The 20,644-nt window shown below is 45.1% G+C and overlaps 1 protein-coding gene across 1 annotated transcript in view; it reads right to left on the minus strand.

Annotated features, from left to right (window-relative positions):
- CUBN (cubilin) overlaps positions 1–20,644 on the minus strand; it is a 247,056-nt gene that overhangs the window by 68,471 nt on the left and 157,941 nt on the right. Inside the window, exons 32-38 of the mRNA XM_077268299.1 lie at positions 19,681–19,837; positions 11,625–11,741; positions 9,881–9,994; positions 8,449–8,577; positions 4,195–4,327; positions 2,644–2,849; positions 1,334–1,515 (exon numbers count right to left, since the gene is read on the minus strand). Coding sequence (XP_077124414.1) covers positions 1,334–1,515; positions 2,644–2,849; positions 4,195–4,327; positions 8,449–8,577; positions 9,881–9,994; positions 11,625–11,741; positions 19,681–19,837 — 1,038 coding nt within the window. The remainder of the gene's footprint in view (positions 1–1,333; positions 1,516–2,643; positions 2,850–4,194; positions 4,328–8,448; positions 8,578–9,880; positions 9,995–11,624; positions 11,742–19,680; positions 19,838–20,644) is intronic.

The raw sequence follows: 20,644 nt of genomic DNA on the forward strand, positions 1-20,644 counted from the left end.
AGTTGGTCACCATGTGGTGGTAATATGTGATCTGGACATGGTGCGGTGGTATTTGTCCCTTGTATGTGATATTGTTCAGTCACTGTGGTGGTAATATGTGATCTGGACATGGTGTGGTGGTATTTGTTCCTTGTAGATGGTATTATAGGTCACTATGTGGTGATAATATGGTGTCTGGTCATGGTGTTGTGGTATTTGTCCCTTGTATGTGGTATTATTGTCATTTTAAACATTGAAAAATAAATAAAAATATAACTAAATTTTATTGCATATTTTAACAAATGTTTAATAGGTTAGAGTAGAGTAGGGCCCGGACAAAAGAGTCTACCTTGTCTTCACGGCAGATTAAAAAATCTTTTGGCTAGAACAAAAGCTGCTGGCTATATGTGTGATCTGGTGATAGGAACTGTTAATATGTGATTGGTGAGAAGTGGAGTTTTTCCAACAGAGAGCGGTGGGACAGTTTGAGGGGTTGAGGCGAGGCTGGCGTGGAGCCTGGGTCGAGTCTAAAGGAGGCCCCGAAAATTTTGCCAGTATGGGGCCCCGAAATTCCTAGTAGCAGCTTTGCACACAGGAGAGCAGAGAGAGAGGGGTCTGCAGAACTGAGGAGAAGCAGTGTGGTGCTGGGAAATTGTAGTTTAGCAGCTAAGAATATGACCACCCATTCAGCTCTGGAAAGCTGGATGCACAGATTGGCAGGACATGAAAAAAAGTCGAAAAGGTACATGACAGAAACTTTTTTGTTGAGCTGTTACTGTATATTAACAACACTCCTGCTTTGTGAAAAAATATATATATTGTGAATATGGGAATAACCCTATCAGCGCATTCAGCCTGGTGTTTGTGAGAGAAAGAAGCAAAATAAGATAAAAGTTATATCACAAAAATTGATAACTTTGCAAAGACTGATCAATAATTAAAAAAAAAAAAGTTTATTCTCTAAAGACGTATTCCCATCTCTGCCATTTATGGCATGTTCAAGGAAATGCCGAAATATTTATTAGATTCAGGTTCAAACTCTGGGATTCTACAGGAGTCTGAAAAGGTTCTTAAACTAGGTTCTCTCTATTAAACAAGGGTCTACAGGGCACCTCCATAGACTTCATCGTAGCTTTTCTTCATGGAAGTACATAGAGAATGATGGTGAGAATGATGGTGAGAATTGAAGAACAGTGATCAGCAGACCCCCGGCCTTGTAGCTAGGTGATGTCTGCACCTTTCTGGTGGGTATGTGGATGTGTGACATAAGTCCTTCGAGTAGGAATACCCAATGAAACAACCATAATAATGTCAAAAGAGTTTTATTCCATAAATGATAGGGAGTAAAACTTACTCCTAGTTTGTCATAGTTGCACCTTGCGTGGTCTTCAATGTCCATCTCCAAAACTGTAATCTCAATGATACGACCCGATTCCACATTGATATTCCAGGTGTAGTCAGAATGGTGAGGATACTGCCTGGGCCACAGCGGAGAAGCAATTTGTCCAGAGCTTCCTTCTATATTGTTCCCAAATACTAAAAGTATTGAATACAAATTGATTAGATATTACAGAAACGACATATACCTTCTTTTCCAAAACAGCGCCACCGCCAGCCACTGGTTGTTGATAGTATTACAGCTCAAATCTATTCATCTTAGGCTTCTTTTACACTTGCCGTGTTTTTGCGGCCCATTTTTACGGGCCGAAAATCTTCTCAGATCTCGGTTTTTCTGGTTTGGAATAGGTCCATCTCGTGTGTCTGCAGGCCGTCGAAGTGATAAATAGGAAGTACATGGACGCGTCCTAGTAAAAATACAGTGTTCCACAAATATGGTCTTCGCGGTGTACCGCAAAATCAACACACTGGGCAAGCTTCCATTGTTTTTGCAGCCCCATTGATTTCAATAGGGGCCGTGTCCGTAAACTGTGAAAAATATTGAGCAGACTCGATATTTTTTCACGGCCGTAAATAAGGCCCTTACGGCCATACGGTGTACAGTGCTCCGATTTTTACGGCCCGTTTTTGCGTCCCCATAGAAATCTATTAGGGCTGCAAAAATGGCCCGCAAAAACACGGCAAGTGTAAAAGAAGCCTTAATGGAGCTGAGCTACAATATCAGATACATAGCATATGGATTTGTTCTATAGACCTGATTTGTGCAGCATGTCAAGTTTTTGATTATACCTTTCCAGCAGTGTAAAGGGGTTTTCCAGTTTCAGAAAACACCTCTTTCCGAGCTTCAAATTTGTTTAAGAAAAAAACAAACTGTGCCTTTCTTACCTGAGTCCAGTGCTAAGTCTTCGCTACTGCTCCCGGTGCCTATTATTGTCTGCAGCGTTAACGTCTTGTTGTCTGCAGCCAATTACTGAAGTCACCCGTTCTGAGCTCACTGATTGGCTGCCATGCTGTCGACATGATGACAATGACAAGGGACACTAGGAGCAGCAGTGCTGGACCCAGGGTGAGGATAGTGCAGTTCTTTACTAAAACAAACTATAGTATCGGAAATAGGGGATTTTTGAAACTGGAAAACCCATTTAAATGTTTTTTTAATTTAATTTTTTTTTACATTTATTATTATCTCTTATCCAAATTTTTTGATTTACATTTTTATTGTGTATTTTGAGAACAGATGGAAATGAAGTGAATTTACAGACTTACAGTGGGAGAAGGTGGCTCGAAACCCAGGGCCGCTGACAGTAGCATCAGACGCAAACTTCACCCAAAGGATGTGACCGATGATTGAGGTGACATTAGTTGGCAATCTGTTTCCACAGAAATGTCCTAAGGATACACCGGTGTCATTTCCTTCTCTAACTTCCACATAATCACTGGAACAGTTGTCACTGGTCTGAAGTGAGAATGACCTGAGGGGGGTGGAATGTAGGAAGATTAACAGAGAGGTCAAACAATACCCAGAACGCGACATGTCCTTCTGGTGAGCGAAGAGGTTCTGCCCTAGGAGAACATGGGATTGCATCTTAAATTATTAGGTTCCAATAGATCCTAGTGGCAAGTGTGATGGTCTTCTGCTGCCAACATGGACCTCGGCCAACCTTCTTCTACTCTGTTAGGCTCCTCCAACCCTGCTCATAATCTCCCCAATCTTTGCTTTATCTTAGGGATTGTACAAATGTCCAGTTATATTGTACTAGAGCTATCCGTGGTTTTCGTGGATAGCACTCGTACCAATGACAATCTTTGGGGATGTGCACATGTCCGATTTTTTCATGGATCCTTCCTTACACTTTCTTTGCAGATTTTGATCCGACACTACGATCAAAATTGGACATGTTTCTTATTTTTTACTTGGACGACTCAGGCCCTTTTCACACATCAGGTTTTCGCCGTCAGGCTAAATCCGGCTTTAAAAAAAAAAAAAAAAAAAAAAACGGATCCAGTGAAAGCTGATTTTTCTCACAGACTTGTATTAGTGTCGGATTGCGCCGGATGGCCTCACGTTTCTTCCGTCTTTCGCTGGATCCGGCGAAAAGGGGTTTTCCGGCTTCTGGAAAAAACATACAAAGTGAAGTTTTCCAGTCTGCGGCGAAAAACTGGACAGTGCCAGATCCGGCGCTTCCGGCTTTTTGCTAGAATGGAAGCCTATGGGCGCCGGATCCGTCAAATGCTGGATTCCAGCGCCGGATTCCGTTTTTTAATCTGCGCGTGCTCAGATTTTTTTAGGATCCAATTAGCTGGATCAGCTAGTCGGATCCGTCTCATCAATTTTTCACAATCTGTGATGGATCCGTTTTTTTCAACATTTGCTGGATTCAGCCTGACAGCGAAAACCTGATGTGTGAAACAGGCCTAAGTCCAAGAAAAATACGGAGACATGTCCTATATTGATCCTTGTGTCTGATCAAAATCGGCAATGCAAGTCTGTGGATTTTTACGGTCTCATAGAATGGGGAAGATGGAGAAACTTTTTTTTCCCACTCCACCTCTAACCCCTTTCATAAACTTTTCTTAGATGCATCTGTAGCACATCATAACATGCTTAACGCTGATTCTCTTGTCTACCTTGCACCTTATGATGTATCCATACGAGTACACGTTTGCACGATAACAGCAGAGTTAATAATGCTACGCTCTGGAGGATTGTTATCTTTCCAGACTCCAATTTATAATAATAGTTTTCCTGCCAGATGTTACATTTCCTTCCTGGAAGGCCATTAAAATGGAAATAATATGAAGCGAGAAGACGTTTACATGAAAGAAAGCATGAGCCGATTGCCAGGAGAGCTGAGAATCTTCCACACACACTCCGTATTGGCTGGATAATTGTCGGGATACCCGGGACTGTTAAATGCTCCATTCTCCATATGTAAGGTCCCTCCACACGCTAAAAGAGAGAAGATGAAGATGGTCACATAATATACAGAAGTCACTCAGGAGGAGCAGGGGGGAATGAAGCTCCACTGGGTCCTACGATCGAGATTGATGATGTCACTCTGCTCAGCTCAGTGATGTCACTCTGCTCAGCTCAGTGATGTCACTCTGCTCAGCTCAGTGATGTCACTCTGCTCAGCTCAGTGATGTCACTCTGCTCAGCTCAGTGATGTCACTCGGCTCAGCTCAGTGATGTCACTCGGCTCAGCTCAGTGATGTCACTCGGCTCAGCTCAGTGATGTCACTCGGCTCAGCTCAGTGATGTCACTCGGCTCAGCTCAGTGATGTCACTCGGCTCAGCTCAGTGATGTCACTCTGCTCAGCTCAGTGATGTCACTCGGCTCAGCTCAGTGATGTCACTCGGCTCAGCTCAGTGATGTCACTCGGCTCAGCTCAGTGATGTCACTCGGCTCAGCTCAGTGATGTCACTCGGCTCAGCTCAGTGATGTCACTCGGCTCAGCTCAGTGATGTCACTCTGCTCAGCTCAGTGATGTCACTCGGCTCAGCTCAGTGATGTCTCTCTGCTCAGCTCAATGATGTCACTCTGCTCAGCTCAGTGATGTCACTCTTCTCAGCTCAGTGATGTCACTCTTCTCAGCTCAGTGATGTCACTCTGCTCAGCTCAGTGATGTCACTCTGCTCAGCTCAGTGATGTCACTCTGCTCAGCTCAGTGATGTCACTCTGCTCAGCTCAGTGATGTCACTCTGCTCAGCTCAGTGATGTCACTCTGCTCAGCTCAGTGATGTCACTTTGCTCCTCTCAGTGATGTCACTCTGCTCAGCTCAGTGATGTCACTCTGCTCAGCTCAGTGATGTCACTCTTCTCAGCTCAGTGATGTCACTCTGCTCAGCTCAGTGATGTCACTGTCTGTTTCACTGACATTTTCGGGTGGAGGCAATCCTAAGTTCCAACTTAGGGGGGGCGAAACATCTGAGTGGGCCCCTAACCAGCTAACCCTGATTACAGCTACGGTTGCGCACTTATTGTGAATATAGGGGAACCTCAGAATGTGACACTACTGTTATTGAATATAAATCTATATACAAAAACGAACATTGACTTTACCGCCATATTGGACCATATGCACAATAATAATGTCCCCTAAGTTCCCCCATGTACTGCTCCATTTTACACAGTATCGTGAACTTAAAGCTTCCCTATACACAGTCTTAGGCTATGTTCACACTTTGCGGTTTTTGCTGCGGATCCGCAGCGGATTTGACGCTGCGGATCCGCAGCAGTTTCCCATGCAGGGTACAGTACAATGTTACCCTATGGAAAACAAAAACCGCTGTCCCCACATTGCGGAAATTCCCTTAAAAAAACGCACGGAATTGCTGCGGAAAAAAAGAAGGAGCATGTCACTTCTTTCTGCGGATTCTGCAGCGGTTTTCAACATGCACCAATAGGAAAGTGCTGTTGAAAACCCGCAGAGGAATCCGCAGAAGAAACCGCAGGAAAATCCGCAGTGAAAACCGCAGCGGTTTTGCACTGCGGTCTTTCCAAATCCGCAGCAGAAAAATCTGCAGCTAATTCCGCAAAGTGTGAAAAAGCCCTAAGGCTCCCACAGCTCCCCTACACACATTATGATGGTTCTATAACTCCCCTGTACACCGTATGATGTTCCCACTGCTCCCCTATAGACAGTATAATGCTGACAGAACTCCACTATAGAAAGTATAATGCCCCCAGAGCTCCCCTATATACAGTGTAATGGGCCAACAGCTCCCATATGCACAATATGCCTTCACAGTTCCCGTATACACAGTATGATGGGCCCGCAGCTCCCGTATACACAGTATGATGGACCCGCAGCTCCCTTATACACAGTGTGATGAGCCCGCAGCTTCCTTATACACAGTATGATGGTCCCGCAGCTCCCTTATACACAGTATGATGGTCCCGCAGCTCCCTTATACACAGTATGATGGTCCCGCAGCTCCCTTATACACAGTATGATGGTCCCGCAGCTCCCTTATACACAGTATGATGGTCCCGCAGCTCCCTTATACACAGTATGATGGTCCCGCAGCTCCCTTATACACAGTATGATGGTCCCGCAGCTCCCTTATACACAGTATGATGGTCCCGCAGCTCCCTTATACACAGTATGATGGTCCCGCAGCTCCCTTATACACAGTATGATGGTCCCGCAGCTCCCTTATACACAGTATGATGGTCCCGCAGCTCCCTTATACACAGTATGATGGTCCCGCAGCTCCCTTATACACAGTATGATGGTCCCGCAGCTCCCTTATACACAGTATGATGGTCCCGCAGCTCCCTTATACACAGTATGATGGTCCCGCAGCTCCCTTATACACAGTATGATGGGCCCACAGCTCCTTTATACATAGTATGATTGGCCCGCAGCTCCCGTATACACAGTATGATGGGCCTGCAGCTCCTTTATACATAGTATGATGGACCCGCAGCTCCTTTATACATAGTATGATTGGCCCGCAGCTCCCATATACACAGTATTATGTGTGCACAGCTTCCTTATACACAGTATGGTGGACTCACAGCTCCCTGTCATGATTTGGATGCCCCGGTCATTTACTCATCCTCCGGCGTAAGCACTATTTTGTGGCACTGCTGCAGTGCCGCTGCTCAAACTTGTGAGCGCAGCTTCTGACAGGCCAGAAGTTAGAAGCTATGTCACAAGCGCTCAATGTAAGACTATGAGGCTATGTGCACTTGTTGCAGATTCGTGTGCGGATTTACCGCTGATTTCCTGTGTTTTTTGTGCAGATTTCACCTGCGTTTTACCACCTGCGGAATCCTATACAGGAGCAGGTGTAAAATGCTGCAGAATCCGCAAATGGAATTGACATGCTGCGGAAAATACAATGCAGCATTTCCGCGCGGTATTTTCCGCACCATGTGCACTGCGGATTTGGTTTTCCATAGGTTTACATGGCACTGTAAACCAGATGGAAAACTGCTGTGAATCCGCAGTGGCCAATCTGCACCGTGTGCACATAGCCTGAGAGTGAGAAAGAGGCCAGAACGAGGCTCCCACAGACTCACACTGATTAGTGACCTCTGCGCTGCTCCATGATACACTGGAGCCACGGACAGGTCACAAACTGCAGGAGACGGAGCCGAGCGGAGACAAAAACAGATGAAAACGCCAGAAGGTGAGTATCAGACAGGGGGCAGGGGACGTGGATTATCAGCACCGCTCCAGCAATGAAATAAAAAATAATGCTGGAGTGGTGCTGTAAATGTGATGCAGCTCCTGGTTACTGTATGCGGGCTCCTTATACTAATACTCATAAAAGACCCAGGTGGTACGTATCAAAAGCCCCCGACCCCCCCCCCAATCTCCAGCCTCCCCAGACAGCAAATATTACCTGTGATGGAGTACATATAATATCATAACAAAACATTATAATATTCAGCCCCCAGTGACCTGTCCCCCTCCCCCACTTCAGCCCCAATACCCCCATCATCTCACATCCACCCCTCAGTGGCCTGTCCCACCTCACCCACCTTCTGCCCTCACAACCCCCAAATGGTCTCACATTTACCCCCCAGTGTCCTGTCCCCCCTCCCCCACAATACCCCAACGGTCTCACAGTGACATACCTGAATTTAATAAACCTAATAAGTTCCATCCCCAGCACTTACTGATAAAGTTTGCACTGCAGGCAGGACCAGGAAGTGTGAGTGAAATGTAAGCTGTAGGCACTAGGACCCAGCGTGCCTGAGACAATCCCAGCGTGCACAGAGTGAAGGAAAACTGCAGCCAGGAAAAGCTTCATGATCAGGTCAGATGGGCGAAACCATTCACTGCAGGGGGGAGACTGCAGCCGGCCACTGTGCTAATAGCCAGCGTGGAGAGTCTCCCTCAGACAGGAGCAGACATACTGCTCTCCTCCTATGTGGTGTTCTGCCTCCTCACAGAAGTCGCCCTGCCCTGGCTCCCAGTGGGCCCCTTCATGTGTCTGGGCCCGGGGCGATGGCCCCCTCTGCCCCCCCAGTAGCTACGCTACTGGACCCACGGTCTGAATGAATGAAAATAAGGGGCTTGTAGGACCTATTAAAGGAATATTATGAGTCTTACCGGATATTGATGCTGAGTACGATGCATGGAAGCCCCTCATATTTGTATTATTGTTAGAGACAAATTTTACTACCAGGGCATTACTGAACGACGTGACGGGATGGGGTATTCCTGTGCCACAGAAACGACCTAAAGACAAGAACAAACGCTGCGTGTAAAGCCACAGGCCAGTGATCTAAAAGCATAGTGCAAAATGTGAATATTCAGCTAATATCATCAAACAACCTTTTCAAACAATAGTGCCACCTATTAGAGGTAGCAAGTCCAGAAGTCAATATTGACTCTTTGGAGAACCTTCCAGATGAATTAAGATAGCAAAAAATCCAGTCTTCTTCAAAAGAAAAAGACTCCCATTGACAGTCAGTAGTTTGGTGGTAATTGCCCCTCCTCAGTGTAAAGGTAGGAGACTGGATGGCTGGGAGTGAGACCTTTGATAGAGAATCCACGTGGTAAAGATTCTCCTTAGAGGGAATCCGTCAGCAGAATTTCAGTCCTCAATCTATTTATATGTATGTAGCTCTTTCAAAGACAAGTCCTGCGATATCTTTACCTGACCGGTCCACTCCTCCGTTACTGAGAAACTAGCGTTTGAACTGATATGGAAATGAGGCTGAAGAGCTATGGTAGATCTGAAGCCTCTGTCACTCCAGGTATATTACTCATTGAGTGCCGCCTCCTCTTTTGCTTGTAATCACACAGCAGAGAGGCTCTCAGTCAAGCAGGAGGAGACAGCTGTAGGCGGGGAATAGAGCTGGAGTGACAGAGGCTTCAGATCTACTCAGCAATTTAAACACTGATTTCTCCACAACAGAAGACTGGACTGGCTATGTAAAGGTGCTGATGGACTTGTCTTTGAAAGAGCTACATGCACATATAAGTATTTGGGGGGGGGGGGGGGGGGGGGAATTTTTGCTAACAGACTCCCTCTAAGAAAACCACCAAGCTGACACCTTTCCTCATATTCCGTAATACTTTAGTTGTCTGCAAATGGAGATATTTTACTGTTGATGAAGATTTGGGTTTGTTGTTATATATTAACAGTTATGTGACAAGGTTCTTTAAAGGGTTAATATTGACTTATACCTCCAATATAATATCCAGATTGCTGCCTCCGGTAGGTGGCACTAGAGTCCCTGTTTTCGTCTTGCATATTTGCATATATATTTGCACAAATCACTTACATCCAGAGGAAGCTTGACCTGCTGCTAATGTTAGTTAGCTGGCTAGGTGTGAGGTTATTTTTTTGCAAAATAGCAGGCACATTTTTTGTACCATTCCTACAGCGTGTGCAAGGGAACAAAGAGAGGATACAAACCAAAATAGTATTAACATGAAGGGAACCGGGTCCCATGAAGCAGAAATGACCCGTGATTCCTCTGCCAGTCACTATATAACATTTGATATATACAGTATATACATTTTTTCTATATACCCTTCGAAGGGGAACCATAATTATCTCCATCTAAAATCTCTACAAAATCTTCAGAACAATTCTGATTCCCGTCTTCAGTTTGGAAATTGGTGAAAGAAATGGTAACATGGTTATCTGTAGAGAGAAGTGACACATACATCAGAATTAGTACAAATAGTATGAAATACCCATAATATAAGAACTGAGCTACAAAAACATTTGTTTTATAGCTCCCCATGCATTACCCTCTTGTTGTGCCCACTCTTACAATAGTGTACCATCAAATAGTATACAAATAAAAATACCATGCAGCACTTAGAGGTGTGATTCGAAACTAATACTGATTTTAATCCTAAATGTCTATTTATTGTAATAATCTTATCGCATGGTAAGGAGAGAAAGCGACGAGCAGTGACCAGCCCGATCTCTGAGACTAACGTCTCTCCTATGGGGATGGAACTGGTCTCAGCACTCCTTGTTCACCGCATTCTCTTCCTACAATGTGCACTGACAGTGCGCTCTCTTTCTGACTCGTGACTTGTCATTAGAGCTGGCGAGGGAGCGCACTGTCACTTTGCATTGAAAAGAATATTACAAAGTGACAAGGGAGATCGCATTGAGCATACTTCGGCACTGACAACCGATGCAGGCTCAGTAGAGCAGGGACTAGCCCAGCCCCTGAAACGGACGTTAGTAGTAATATTTCAGGATGGTGATAGAGGCTAGCCCCACTACAGCTGTGGTGTCTTAGAGAGGGACTATGGGTAAGAGCATTCTTATATTTATGCGATAGGTAGTGGTGTTTCCTATATATTGGCATATGGCACTTTATAGACTTTGTCTATTAGTCACTGCACATAATTAACTCGATGCCATATACATTTTTAGTATGCACCTTTCCATCCTATGCTTTTCATCCTAGCACTAGCACTTTATATATCTTGATGAATGCTATACCCACCTCATGATGGAATCTTTGAGACCCACATTTTTTGTTTCCAATCCCTCTCTGCATTAACTATTGTTGTCATGATACCATAATTTTATAAACTTATGTGCCTTTGTGTGATACAATAAAGTTAAAACGTTTTAGTACACCCTTTTCTCTCTGGACCAATTACTCCGGGTTTTCTGCTTTGTTATACTCATGAGGAGTGTCCATGTGGGTATTACCCAGGTCCCAATTTTTCAGGCAAGGGACTTTATTTAGGATGTTATGATTATGTATTCTGTTCTGATTCTCCTGTTTCCAACAGTGCCATCTATACAGTAATCGAAAAATCTTACAATATTTTTTTTTAAGTTAAATGATCTTCAATTTATCTAATTGTTCATTTGGTACAATAAAAGAGTTTATAAAATCCTCAATCTTTAATGATCTTAATAACATTAATTTCTTATATAATATTCTCCAACCAGATGAAAGGAGAAAGCGGCACTCACCACTGGCAGATCCAAGATTACCTTTTATTCATTGGTCATGGGATGAAACATAGAAAATAGGGTTTGTAGACAGTTAGATTTTATACTATTTTGTCACGTGAAATTATACTTATTCTAGTCACAAAAAAATATTGGATCTGTCAGTGGTGAGTGCCGCTTTCTACTTTCGTCTTTTTGGAGAAAATTATGCATGGATCTGTAAAGACTGAGTTGAGCACTACCGTGTCTGACAGTAACTTCTGAAAGTGAGCAATTTGTCATGAATTAGTGCCTGAGAGAGCAGTTACCAAAGTTATGCATAATGTGTACACTAGGAACTTACAAGGATCCTGAGCTTTTATAATCCAGGAACAGTTTTGATTGTTCGGATAGTTGACTGGATACAATGGAGAGGAAATAACGCCGCCGATCGAATCACTTACAATAGAGCTTCCACATACTGCAAGAGAATCAAAGGGAAACACGCGTAGGTCAGATAATGAGTAATTATATAAATATGGACTTTTGATCATAAAAGGAGGAAATCTATGAATACATCAGTGAGGTCCTGAAAAGGTATTCCCTAATATGGCGTCAACTATGTAATCAGACCTTCTAAAGGTCTATTTGCATGGGACAATAATCAAAGAACAATGCAAGAAGAAAATACACGTAAAAACTAAAAATAAAAATGGCTGCTTCTCCAAGAGATTAGTTATCACTACTACTCGAGTCAGGATCACTTACTCACGTATCACCTCTTACAGCTCGGTGCCTTACGGGATCATACATTGTCTCAGTGGCTTCTCTTCTTTTACCATCCGCAGCCAGGTCGTGTTCACACACTTACCTTTGTCACACACACGGCAGATGGCCGACATCCACAAGATGTTCGCTCTTTCGGACCTTCTTCTGCTGGATGTCTAAGGTCTACTCATGTTTGGTAATTCACACCTCGTAGACTCACAACCCTAACTCTCTTCTCTCAGCCTCACGGGCATGGTAATTGTGTTCATAGTGACTATATCTTAAGCTGGACGTACACATCAGATGGCTGTCGGATGAGTGATGCCATTATAGCTGACTCTTTCATATACAGGAGTGTCCGTTTGACCGAGCGCTTCTCTGTTTTTTATGAGAATGCTTCCGGCTGACATAGACTGGTGGACTATCTCCGGGATAACAATGCGATCGGCAGTCCAAAATCTTACCCCGATGGTTTGTTGGCTAGAGCCCTCATACACTTGGCCGTATCTACTGGAGTAACTTGTCTAGGGTTCTGATATTGTTCTGCAGACACTCCTCTTCAGTCGGGGTCTTTCCTGTCCTGTTCCTTCCCTCAAAAGGTGGTGGCCACTATTCACTCAAGGGGGATCTGTCTCCCCTCCGTGATATAGCTTGATGTGCCAAACCATATCAATTGATGTACACCTACAAGTCATAGTATCATAGAGTTGGAAGGGTCATCTAGTCCAACCCCCAAGTAGGAAGTGATTCAGGGTGAACGGCATCAACTTCCTGGTTGTGCCCTCTGCGACTGACCCCAGAGTGTTGGGAAACAGCGACCTTAGTACCATTTGACATGCTGGGAGTTGTCTGCCTCGCTTAGGCTTCTTTCACATTTCCGTCGGTACGCAGCCGTCGCTAAGCGTAGGCGCAACGTACCGACGGACGTTGTGAAAATTCAGCACAACGTGGACAGCGGATGCAGTTTTTCAACGAATCCGCTGCCCATTTTAAATTCCCGGGGAGGAGGGGGTGGAGTTCCGGCCGGGCATGCGTGGTAGGAATTGCAGGACCCGACGTACGAAAAAAACGTTCCCTTGAACGTTTTTTTCGCTTCAACGGTCCGCCAAATACCGACGCATCCAGTGCACGTTCCATTCGTCGGGATGCATCGGTGTTACAAGTCTATGTGCAAAAAACGCATCCAGCGGGCAACTTTGCAGGATGCGTTTTTTGCACAGAACGACGCATTGCGACGGCCCCTAAACGACGGAAGTGTGAAAGAGGCCTTATCTGAAGCATGTGCCACACTCAGCATTAACCATTCGCACCGCCACTTACGCGCTAGCACAGGAATACTGTCAGGAGCCACCAGCTGAGCGTCACCCCTTCTTTTTCATTTCCCACTATTTAAATATCCCCAAAACATCATCCATACAGTAAAGTACAACAAGAAGCTGTAATAAGCAGCTTAGAGAGGAGTGATACGCCCAACATAAGGAAACATGGCTGCAACGTATACAGTATAAAATACATAATATATTGTGGGGGGGAACGGGGAATATATGCAACAACTCTTTCTTGTAAGAGGGTTTGTAGACAGTTCCTTTCATGTCTGTTACATTCCCATCTTACAGTATGTCGCCCTGCGGTTCCCCGGGCTTGTTTATCTTGATAGGTCCATTTCTTTTAGGAAATCACTTGCTATTCATGCAAATAACTAATCAATAGTCGCCTAGGCTAACTGTTGTGAATTCCGTTCTTGAACTCCCTCCTGTGGTCATGAATGGTACTTCGGTGAGTTCTGTCCGTGGACTCCCTCTGGTGGCTGTGAGTGGAGCTGCTGGTTCTGAGATTCCTTCCCCACCTGCCCTCGTTTAGGGCTAGGCTGGATTCTCTATTTAACTCCATTCAGATCGTTACTCTATGCCAGCTGTCAATGTTCTAGTACTGGTTCAGATCTCTCCTGGATCTTTCTGAGGACCTGTCTACTCCAGCGAAGCTAAGTTCCTGCTTGTTCATTTGTTACATATGGTTTTTCTTGCTAAGTTCTAGTCCAGCTTGCTATCATGAAACTGCCTGGCTAGCTGGAAGCTCTGGGGGTGCAGAGTGGCACCACCGCACCGTGAGTCGGTGCGGGGGTATTTTTTGCACACTCTGCGTGGTTTTGTAGTTTTTTGTGTTGACCGCAAAGATCCCTTTTCTATCCTCAATCTGTTTAGTTAGACTGGCCTCCCTTTGCTAAAGCCTATTTCATCCTGTGTTTGTGATTTCCTCTTAACTCACAGTCAATACTTGTGGGGGCTGCTTTTACCTTTGGGGAAATTTCTCTGAGGCAAGTGAGGCTTTGTTTCCTTTCTTTAGGGGTAGTTAGCTCTTAGGCTGTGAAGAGGCGTCTAGGCAGAGTCAGGCACGCTCCACGGCTATTTCTAGTTGTGTTGATAGGAGTAGGGTTTGCGGTCAGCAGAGTTCCCATTTCCCCAGAGCTCGTCCCGATTCCGTGTTTAACTATCAGGTCATTCCTGGTGCACCTAACCACCAGGTCCATAACAGTACAGCTGGCCCACAAAGTGTTAATGCATCTCAATAGAGGGAAAAGAGAAGTTCTGAGACCATTTTTTTTTTCTCTGCAGTGTGTTTTGCCTTTCTTTTCCCCTTAAACTCTGGGTGGTTCAGAACTCAGGTGTGGATATGGACATTCAAGGTCTGTCCTCTAGTGTAGATCAACTCGCTGCAAAGGTACAAAACATTCAAGATTATGTAGTTCAGAATCCTATGTTGGAGCCTAGAATTCCAACTCCTGATTTGTTTTCTGGGGATAGATCTAAATTTCTGAATTTCAAAAACAATTGTAAACTGTTTCTTGCTCTGAAACCCCGCTCTTCTGGTGACCCTATTCAGAAAGTAAGAATCATTATTTCTTTGTTGCGTGGCGACCCTCAAGACTGGGCATTCGCCCTGGCGCCAGGAGATCCTGCATTGTGTAATGTAGATGCGTTTTTTCTGGCGCTGGGATTGCTTTATGATGAACCGAATTCTGTGGATCAGGCTGAGAAAATTTTGCTGGCTTTGTGTCAGGGTCAGGATGAAGCGGAGGTATATTGCCAGAAGTTCAGAAAGTGGTCTGTGCTTACTCAGTGGAATGAGTGTGCCCTGGCAGCAATTTTCAGAAAGGGTCTTTCTGAAGCCCTTAAGGATGTTATGGTGGGGTTCCCCACGCCTGCTGGTCTGAATGAATCAATGTCCTTGGCCATACAGATCGATCGGCGCTTACGTGAGCGCAAAACTGTGCACCATTTGGCGGTATCCTCTGAGCAGAGGCCTGAGCCTATGCAATGTGATAGGACTTTGACCAGAGCTGAACGGCAAGAACATAGACGTCAGAATGGGCTGTGTTTTTACTGTGGTGACTCCACTCATGCTATCTCTGATTGTCCTAAGCGCACTAAGCGGTTCGCTAGGTCCGTCACCATGGGTACTGTACAGCCTAAATTTCTTTTGTCCGTTACTCTGATTTGCTCTTTGTCATCCTATTCTGTTATGGCATTTGCGGATTCAGGCGCTGCCCTGAATTTGATGGACTTAGAGTTTGCCAGGCGCTGTGGTTTTTCTTGGAGCCCTTGCAGCATCCCATTCCTTTGAGGGGAATTGATGCTACGCCTTTGGCCAAGAATAAGCCTCAGTACTGGACCCAGTTGACCATGTGCATGGCTCCTGCGCATCAGGAGGATATTCGCTTTTTGGTGTTGCATAATCTGCATGATGTGGTCGTGTTGGGTTTGCCATGGCTGCAGGTCCATAATCCAGTATTGGATTGGAAATCAATGTCGGTGTCCAGTTGGGGTTGTCAAGGGGTACATGGGGATGTTTCATTGTTGTCAATTTCTTCCTCCACTCCTTCTGAAGTCCCTGAGTTTTTGTCGGATTACCGGGATGTATTTGATGAGCCCAAGTCTAGTACCCTACCTCCTCATAGGGATTGTGATATTAATTTGATTCCTGGTAGCAAGTTCCCTAAGGGACGACTTTTCAATTTGTCTGTGCCAGAACACGCCGCTATGCGGAGTTATATAAAGGAGTCCTTGGAGAACGGGCATATTCGCCCGTCGTCATCACCATTGGGAGCAGGGTTCTTTTTTGTGGCCAAGAAGGATGGTTCTCTGAGACCTTGTATAGATTACCGCCTTCTTAATAAAATCACGGTCAAATTTCAGTACCCTTTGCCTCTACTGTCTGATTTATTTGCTCGGATTAAGGGGGCTAGTTGGTTCACCAAGATAGACCTTCGAGGGGCGTATAATCTCGTGCGTATTAAACAGGGCGATGAATGGAAAACAGCATTTAATACGCCCGAGGGCCATTTTGAGTACCTGGTGATGCCATTCGGCCTTTCTAATGCTCCCTCTGTGTTTCAGTCCTTTATGCATGACATCTTCCGAAAGTATCTGGATAGATTCATGATCGTATATTTGGATGATATTTTGGTCTTTTCGGATGATTGGGAGTCCCATGTGAAGCAGGTCAGAATGGTGTTCCAGGTCCTTCGTGCTAATTCCTTGTTTGTGAAGGGATCTAAGTGTCTCTTTGGAGTACAGAAGGTTTCCTTTTTGGGTTTCATTTTTTCCCCTTCTACTATCGAGATCGATCCTGTTAAAGTCCAAGCTATTTATGATTGGACTCGGCCTACATCTGTGAAGAGCCTTCAGAAATTTCTGGGCTTTGCCAATTTTTACCGTCGCTTCATCGCTAATTTTTCTAGTGTTGTTAAACCGTTGACTGATTTGACCAAGAAGGGTGCTGATGTGGTGAATTGGTCCTCTGCGGCCGTTGAGGCTTTTCAGGAGTTGAAACGTCGTTTCTCTTCGGCTCCTGTGTTGTGTCAGCCAGATGTTTCGCTCCCTTTTCAGGTCGAGGTTGATGCTTCTGAAATTGGAGCAGGGGCTGTTTTGTCTCAGAGAAGTTCTGATTGCTCTGTAATGAAGCCATGCGCTTTCTTTTCAAGAAAGTTTTCGCCTGCTGAGCGTAATTATGATGTTGGCAATCGGGAGTTGTTGGCTATGAAGTGGGCATTCGAGGAGTGGCGACATTGGCTTGAAGGAGCCAAGCATCGCGTGATGGTCTTGACAGATCACAAGAATCTGACTTATCTCGAGTCTGCCAAGCGGTTGAATCCTAGACAGGCTCGTTGGTCGCTGTTTTTCTCCCGTTTCAATTTTGTGGTTTCGTACCTTCCGGGTTCTAAGAATGTGAAGGCTGATGCCCTTTCAAGGAGTTTTGTGCCTGATTCTCCTGGGGTTCCTGAGCCAGCTGGTATTCTCAGAGAGGGGGAAGTTCTGTCTGCCATCTCCCCTGATTTGCGGCGGGTGCTGCAGGAGTTCCAGGCTGATAGACCTGACCGTTGTCCAGCGGAGAAACTGTTTGTCCCTGATAGATGGACTAATAGAGTTATCTCTGAGGTTCATTGTTCGGTGTTGGCTGGTCATCCTGGGATTTTTGGTACCAGAGATTTGGTGGCTAGGTCCTTTTGGTGGCCTTCTTTGTCGCGGGATGTGCGTTCTTTTGTGCAGTCTTGTGGGACTTGTGCTCGGGCTAAGCCCTGCTGTTCTCGTGCCAGTGGGTTACTTTTGCCCTTGCCGGTCCCGAAAAGGCCCTGGACGCATGTTTCCATGGATTTTATTTCAGATCTTTCTGTTTCTCAAAGGATGTCGGTCATCTGGGTGGTTTGTGATCGCTTCTCTAAAATGGTCCATTTGGTACCCTTGCCTAAATTGCCTTCTTCCTCTGATTTGGTTCCATTATTTTTCCAACCTGTGGTTCGTTTGCATGGCATTCCGGAGAACATCGTGTCTGACAGAGGTTCCCTGTTTGTTTCAAGGTTTTGGCGGTCCTTTTGTGCTAAGATGGGCATTGATTTGTCTTTTTCTTCGGCTTTCCATCCTCAGACAAATGGCCAAACCGAACGAACCAATCAGACTTTGGAAACCTATCTGAGATGCTTTGTTTCTGCGGATCAGGATGATTGGGTGACCTTCTTGCCATTGGCTGAGTTCGCCCTTAATAATCGGGCCAGTTCGGCTACTTTGGTTTCGCCTTTTTTTTGTAATTCTGGTTTTCATCCTCGTGTTTCTTCAGGGCAGGTTAAGCCTTCGGACTGTCCTGGTGTGGATTCTGTGGTGGACAGGTTGCAGCAAATTTGGACTCATGTGGTGGACAATTTGACCTTGTCCCAAGAGAAGGCTCAACGTTTCGCTAACCGCCGTCGCCGTGTTGGTCCCCGACTTCGTGTTGGGGATTTGGTTTGGTTATCATCTCGTTATGTTCCTATGAAGGTTTCTTCTCCTAAGTTTAAGCCTTGTTTCATTGGTCCTTATAAAATTTCTGAAATTCTTAATCCTGTATCATTTCGTTTGGCCCTTCCTGCTTCTTTTGCTATCCATAATGTGTTCCATAGGTCGTTGCTGCAGAGATATGTGGCGCCTATAGTTCCCTCCGTTGATCCTCCTGCTCCGGTGTTGGTCGAGGGTGAGTTGAAGTATGTGGTGGAGAAGATTTTGGATTCTCGTATTTCGAGACGAAAACTTCAGTACTTGGTCAAATGGAAGGGCTATGGTCAGGAGGATAATTCCTGGGTTGTTGCCTCTGATGTCCATGCTGCCGATTTAGTTTGTGCCTTTCATTTGGCTCGTCCTGATCGGCCTGGGGGCTCTGGTAAGGGTTCGGTGACCCCTCCTCAAGGGGGGGGTACTGTTGTGAATTCCGTTCTCGAACTCCCTCTGTGGTCATGAATGGTAGTTCGGTGAGTTCTGTCCGTGGACTCCCTCTGGTGGCTGTGAGTGGAGCTGCTGGTTCTGAGATTCCTTCCCCACCTGCCCTCGTTTAGGGCTAGGCTGGATTCTCTATTTAACTCCACTCAGATCGTTACTCCATGCCAGCTGTCAATGTTCTAATACTGGTTCAGATCTCTCCTGGATCTTTCTGAGGACCTGTCTACTCCAGCGAAGCTAAGTTCCTGCTTGTTCATTTGTTACATATGGTTTTTCTTGCTAAGTTCTAGTCCAGCTTGCTATCATGAAACTGCCTGGCTAGCTGGAAGCTCTGGGGGTGCAGAGTGGCACCACCGCACCGTGAGTCGGTGCGGGGGTATTTTTTGCACACTCTGCGTGGTTTTGTAGTTTTTTGTGTTGACCGCAAAGATCCCTTTTCTATCCTCAATCTGTTTAGTTAGACTGGCCTCCCTTTGCTAAAGCCTATTTCATCCTGTGTTTGTGATTTCCTCTTAACTCACAGTCAATACTTGTGGGGGCTGCTTTTACCTTTGGGGAAATTTCTCTGAGGCAAGTGAGGCTTTGTTTCCTTTCTTTAGGGGTAGTTAGCTCTTAGGCTGTGAAGAGGCGTCTAGGCAGAGTCAGGCACGCTCCACGGCTATTTCTAGTTGTGTTGATAGGAGTAGGGTTTGCGGTCAGCAGAGTTCCCATTTCCCCAGAGCTCGTCCCGATTCCGTGTTTAACTATCAGGTCATTCCTGGTGCACCTAACCACCAGGTCCATAACAGCTAACCTACTGTACACATTAAAGGTAATTATTAATATTTGTAATGTTCTCATAGTATAGTATTAGTAGACGACCAGACAAGATTTGCCACTGGGTTTTGAAGAAAACAGACAAGAGCTTACCTTCCTTAAAGTGGGCACTGAAGCCTCTGTGACTTCTGCTGCTGTCGGATTGCAGGTGGACAAACATGGAGTTTTGGGTAGATGTAATTGCACTGGGAATTTGGCTTCCACACAGAGTTTCAAGCAATTGAGCATTACTGTTTTCACCATCGTAAACCTACCAGACAAAATGTAAAAAGGAAAGGAGATTTGGAAGAGAACGAATAGATTCCAAAATCTGAAAATTTGGATTTAGGACACACTTAGATATATGTATCTTTGGTCAGTGTTCTTGTCAGTATGCACAACGTTCCGCACAGGGACAACACACTGACCAAAGAAAGGCAATGTGCTCTTCAGCTTTTTGATGCACTTTGGACAATAAAGGAACAAAACAACTACCCCGGTGCCTTGGAAATATTTCACCTTCTGAGTATGGTCTCTTACAAACATATGTTATTTTTCTCGTACACAAAAACTATCTGAGCTTCATCTGTGTTTTTGACCTGAGGGTCATCTAAGTTTAGTCATTAGAGTTTGGTTAAAGTTTGATCAGTTTTTCTCAAATAAAAAAACAAAACAAAACAAAACCTGATGGAGGTTTCTCAAGTTCCTTCTATCAAACTGTCCGTGAAAAACTGACAGCACGCGAATAGTATCTGAGTGCTGTCCAATCTTTTTCACAGACCCATAGACTTGCTTTGGTGAGTTTGAGCTGATACTCGGATCAATATCGGACAAGCCTCCGTGATATTGTTCAGACCACTCGGTCTGAGGAAAAAATCGGACATGTGAACCACCTCATAGACAGTATAGGTACGAGTGCAAACTGTAAAAAAACACAGATAGAATTTGTACGAGAAAAACTGATGTCTGAATGATCCCCAACATCGTAACGTTTCACGGGTCACAGTTTTGCACACTTTCTAGTTTCTCGTCCTGACTGGATGACTTATTAGGATGTTTTCAGTTCTAGTGTTTGATC

This window comes from Ranitomeya variabilis, chromosome 6, assembly GCF_051348905.1.
Source record: "Ranitomeya variabilis isolate aRanVar5 chromosome 6, aRanVar5.hap1, whole genome shotgun sequence".
NCBI classification, from domain to species: domain Eukaryota; kingdom Metazoa; phylum Chordata; class Amphibia; order Anura; family Dendrobatidae; genus Ranitomeya; species Ranitomeya variabilis.